We start from the raw sequence: 5,397 nt of genomic DNA, 5'->3' as shown, positions 1-5,397 counted from the left end.
GCCCGGCCGTATTTATTTTTAAAAAGTGAGACAGGCTGAAGTGCAGTGGCACAATCATGACTCACTGCAGCCTGAAACTCCTGGCCTGAAGTGATCCTTCTGTGTCAGGCTCGTACACCTTATAGTTTAGATACAATGATAAAGAAGAGGAAATTGAGTTAGTGAGAGATTAAGGAATTTGCCCAAGGTCCTATGACTAGTAAAAGGCAAAACCTTGAAATCTGAACCTGGCCAGACTCCAGAGCCAGTGCTTTAAGCAGCTGTACATCCTGTAGTAGGTGGATGTGACATGTGTCTTGAAAGCACCCGAAGAGCTATATACCTGTCCTGGGGGTTGCTGAAGGCCTGTGAGCTTTGCAAACATTAGAAACAACGATAGGGCTAGGTGGGGTGGCTCACACCTGTAATCACAGCACTTTGGGAGGCCGAGGCGGGCAGATCATTAGAGGTCAGGAGTTTGAAACCAGCCTGGCCAACATGGTGAAACCCCGTCTCTACTAAAGAAATACAAAAATTAGCCGGGCGTGGTGGTGGACGCCTGTAATCCCAGCTACTTGGGAGGCTAAGGCAGGAGAATCTCTTGAACCCAGGAGGCGGAGGTTGCAGTGAGCAGAGATCGCGCCACTGCACTCCAGCCTGGGTGACAGAGTGAGATTCCGTCTCAAAAAAGAAAAAAACAAAAAACACTGATAAAGTCCAGGCTTTGTGGGGACGGGCGTAGGAGATAATGAGAGAGGGAAAACTATCACAACTGAAAATGGACAGATCTCTTGGAATCTATAACAATTGTTTTGTAGTGCTCTTTTCCTTCTTGATGCCACCCTTCTTCCCGTGGAGGTTGGTTGTAAGATTGAGGTCACATCTGTTTGACGTTGTAGGAGGCTGTGACATTCAAGGATGTGGCTGTAGTCTTCTCCAGGGAGGAACTGCGACTGCTGGATCTTACCCAGAGGAAGCTGTACCGAGATGTCATGGTGGAGAACTTCAAGAACCTGGTTGCAGTGGGTGAGGACAGGCACTGTCTGACCCTGAATTTCAACTCCCTTGAGAATCTCTTTGCTCTTAGGTGTTCAAGGGTTTGAACCTTTTAAAACAGTTCCTTGCTCTTGAAGACGAAAGGTTTTCTAATCTCTGGGAAAACAGCATAGGTTTTTCCGGTCTTTCTGTTCAGGCAAATTCTGTCCTTTTAAATTGCTGGTTCTCAACCACAGGTGATTTCGCCCCCAGAAGATATTTGGCAATGTCTGGAAATGGTTATTACACCTGACGGAGGGGTGCTATTGGCATCTTGTGGGTAGTAGCCAGGAATTCTGCTAAATCTTCTACAGTGCACAGGACAGTGCTCCCAACAGAGAATTGACCAGTCCAAAATAGTGCCGCAGTTGCAAAACCCTGTTTTAAATGAACCGTAAATGGACAATTTAGCTTCTATGCTTTATCTTTCAAACACCTTTTCAAATGAAACCCATCAATACATTAACTTAGTGCATTATATTGGCTTTTTTTTTCAGTGAAATAAAACAGATAAGGATAGAAAATATCAGAGTTCCTTATCAGGAACTGCTCACATTGCATCAAAAACTGACAATTTTCAGTGAATGGTGTGAGATACAGTGTTGCAAATGTGATGAAAACAGACATTGGCTAAGTATAACTTGAGATATATATATATACACACACACACATATATATGTATATGAACTAGGCCACAACCTAAATTTCTTATTATAGTTCATGATCTAAAAACATCTTAAAATAAATCACTCTAGAGGCCGGGCATGGTGGCTTATGCCTTTAATCGCAGCAATATGGGAGGCCAGGGTGGGTGGATCACTTGAAGTCAGGAATTCGAGACCAGCCTGGCCAACATGGTGAAACCCCATCTCTACTAAAAATGCTAAAATTGGCCAGGTTATAGTGGCAGGTGCCTGTAATCCCAGCTACTCGGGAGGCTGAGGCAGGAGAATTGCTTGAACCCTGAAGGCAGAGATTGCAGTGAGCCGAGATTGTGTCACTGCACTTTAGCTTGGGCGATGGAGTGAGACTCTGTCTCAAAATAAAAAATAAATAAATAAAATAAGTAATAAAATATCACTCTAGAGGTTGTGAGGCTTATACGGTTCAGACAAAAATGTATTTTAGTTGTGTGTTCATCTTAAATACATATAAATCTACATTTTCATAGGGCATCTTCCCTTCCAACCAGATATGGTATCCCAGTTGGAAGCAGAAGAAAAGCTTTGGATGATGGAAACAGAAACCCAAAGAAGTAGGTATTCTGGTGAGAACCCTGTGTCTGTTCTTTCAGGTACTGGTTAGTCTGCATCTTACCATGTCCATTACCTCCCTGGTCCGAATGTGGTCATCTTTCACCTGGATTATAACAACAGCTTCCGTGCTGGTTTCCCCACCTCCTCCCTTGTGCTCCTACAGTTTACTTTCTAAATGTTAGCCAGAGTGGTTATTTTTTTAAATATCTTTATTTTTTGAGACAGGGTCTCACCCTGTCACCCAAGCAGGAGTGCAGCAGCATGACTGTAGCTCATTGCAGCCTCAACCTCCTAATTTCAAGCAGACCTCCCGCCTCAGCCTCCTAAGTAGCTAGGACTATAGGTGTATATCATGACACCTGGCTAATTTTTTATTTTTTGTAGAGATGAGGTCTTGCTGTGTTGCCCAGGCTGGTCTCAAACTCCTGGACTCAAGCATTCTTCCCACCTCAGCCTCCCAAAGTGCTGGGATTATAGATGTGAGCTGCCGCACCTGGCCCAGAATGGTTCTTTAAAGAACACATTAGATTATGTCATTCCTCTGCTCAGAAGCCTTCACAACCTTCCCATTTCACTCAAAGTCCTTGTACTGAACTGCAAGACCCTTCCTGGTCAGATTTCACCAAGTTTCTCTTTGATCTTCCATTCCTTTCCCTTTGCTTAGATCATCTCAGCCATGCTGGCCGCCCTTGGAATATTTGTTAAACATACCAAGTTCCCTTCTGTTCCATGGCTTCTAACTAGCTGTCCTCATTGCCTTGGTGGAGAGTCTCCCCAGCACCTTACTTATTGCACTCAAGTCATTGCTCAAATGTTATATCATTAGAGAGGTCTTCTATATTTAAATTTACCATTTTAATTTAAAATACCATCTTCTTTCCATTTTCCATCCCCTTACCTTTCCTTTCTCTCTTCTTTGCTTTCCCTTTAATTTGCGTATTCCTCAGGTCTGCTTACTTAAAAATTAAAAGTAAGCTGGGTATGGTGGTGCACACCTGTAATCTTGGCTACATGGGAGGCTGAAGTGGGAGGATCACTTGAGCTGAAGAGTTCCAGACCAACCTGGGCAACACAATGAGACTCCATCTCTACAAAAAAATAAAAAAATATTAGCCAGGCATGTTAGCATACACCTGTAGTCCCAGCTACTTGGGAGGCTGAGGCAAGAGGATCAAGTGAGCCCAGGAATTTGAAACCAACCTGGACAACATAATGAGACCTTGTCTCACACACAAAGTTAAAAATAAAAATTAGGTATTCCTAGATGATGTGAATTTTTTTTTTTTTTTTTTTTTTTAAGACCGAGTCTTGCTCTGTCACCCAGGCTAGAGTGCAGTGGCGCCATCTTGGCTCACTGCAACCTCCGCCTCCCAGGTTCAAACGATTCTCATGCCTCAGCCTCCCAAGTTGCTGGGATTACAAGTGACCACCACCACGCCCAACTAATTTTCGTATTTTTAGTAGAGATGGGGTTTCACCATGTTGGCCAGGCTGGTCTCGAACTTCTGATCTCCTGATCCACCCACTTTGACCTCCCAAAGTGCTGGGATTACTGGCGTGAGACACCGCGGATGATGTAAATTTATATGCTCTCCCCACCCCAAAAACAAAACAAGGAAGCTTATCTATTAACATGATAGACTAGGCTCTGAATTCTCTGAGTAGTTGATGGATATAATTCATCTTCTTTGGTTCATCTCCCTTTTTAGGTCTACATGCTGCTTCGTGTTTGATGTGTTTAGGAATGTTAGATATTTGCTTCACTTTAGTGGGTCTCATTTTCATATGCAAACTTAACCTCGGGAATTATCCTAGGTATTGTTACTTTTCATTTTTGCATAATAAACAAAGTCCTTCTTTTAACAAATCTTGTAGCATTTTCTGCCACCCTATATCAAAGGTTTTTCTTTGATACCTTCAACATGTTTCAGGATTTTGCAACCATGCTCCGTGTACAAGTAATATTCTGAAACATTCTTCATTAGTCAGAGGAACACATGTTAAAGAGCTTCCCCTGCCTCCTCACCCCCGCTCCCCGAGATGTAGTCTGGCTGTGTCACCTAGGCTGGAGTGCAGTGGTGTGATCTTGGCTCACTGCAACCTTTGCCTCCTGGGTTCAAGCAATTCTCCTACTTCAGCCTCCTGAGTAGCTGGGATTACAGGCACCTGCCACCAGGCCTGGCTTGTTTTTGTATTTTTAGTAGAGATGGTGTTTCACCATGTTGGCCAGGCTGATCTCGAACTCCTGACCTCATGGTCTGCCTGTCTCAGCCTCCCAAAGTGCTGGGATTACAGGCATGAACCACCATGCCCAGCCAAAGGGTTTATTTTTATAAGAATTATTAACAAAAAACTTAGAATGGAGACAAGTAGACATCACATCCCTTTTACTCTGAGAATTAACTCATAGATTGAGAGCATAGCAGTGTGATTAATTATTTGGGAACACTGTCTTCTAGTGGATGTCTAACATAACTCGTAATTTCTAAGACATTTTTGGATATGTAAATATTCAAACCTACTAACCTTAGAAGATAAAAGCTATTCACAGCTGTTGGAATGTGTAACTACACTATCAAAAATTATCAATGGCAATTGGCAGGTATTACAGTTCGTCAGTTTCCTTGTATCAGTATCAAGTTGGCTTTACTCATTGGTGAAAACTGCCTTATCCATACAGTTGACTTCCCACTTTCCCATTTCCCCTTCCCTCTAATACCCAAACAGTTATATAACTTACATACAGTAGTTCTTCAGCAGTTTTGAATTGGACATTTCCAGAAGTCCAAAGGCACTGACATACCTGTGGAGTTGAGGTGAGTCCTGATTAGGCAAAGAAAATACCAGAATTTCTAAATTGGTTTTCCAGTGTAATTTGCATCCACATACATTAATCTTAGCTTCCACCACAAGCAATGTGAGAAGCACTTTACATGTTGCAGTGACTTCTGGTACCAAACACCTGAAGTTAGTCTGGACTTTCAGAGTAAGGGCATAGTCTTCCACAAGACTGCTCTCTATACCAGCTCTAAGTTTAGGGATTCCCAGATAATTTTGCTCACCGCTGACCAAGTAGCTACAAATTTGGGAGTTCCATGATAATTTGTTAGAATGACTAACAGAATTC

At 42.7% G+C, this 5,397-nt stretch overlaps 1 protein-coding gene across 7 annotated transcripts in view; it reads left to right on the top strand.

Moving 5' to 3' along the window:
- Window positions 1–5,397, top strand: part of ZNF227 (zinc finger protein 227) — an 18,859-nt gene that overhangs the window by 8,407 nt on the left and 5,055 nt on the right. For 2 of the 7 annotated variants that reach the window (XM_011963056.1, XM_011963054.1), the window contains 2 exons: window positions 879–1,005; window positions 2,186–2,269. In XM_011963056.1, coding sequence (XP_011818446.1) covers window positions 972–1,005; window positions 2,186–2,269 — 118 coding nt within the window. In that variant the 5' untranslated portion in view covers window positions 879–971. Of the gene's footprint in view, window positions 1–878; window positions 1,067–2,185; window positions 2,270–5,397 lie in introns of those variants that run through there. The other 5 variants (XM_011963059.1, XM_011963055.1, XM_011963057.1 and 2 more) reach the window with 4 other exon arrangements.

The sequence above is a fragment of the Colobus angolensis genome, unplaced genomic scaffold, assembly GCF_000951035.1.
Source record: "Colobus angolensis palliatus isolate OR3802 unplaced genomic scaffold, Cang.pa_1.0 Scaffold60, whole genome shotgun sequence".
NCBI lineage: Eukaryota > Metazoa > Chordata > Mammalia > Primates > Cercopithecidae > Colobus > Colobus angolensis.
The sequence above is the reverse complement of the archived record's forward strand: the minus strand, read 5'-3'. Positions and strand labels throughout refer to the sequence as shown.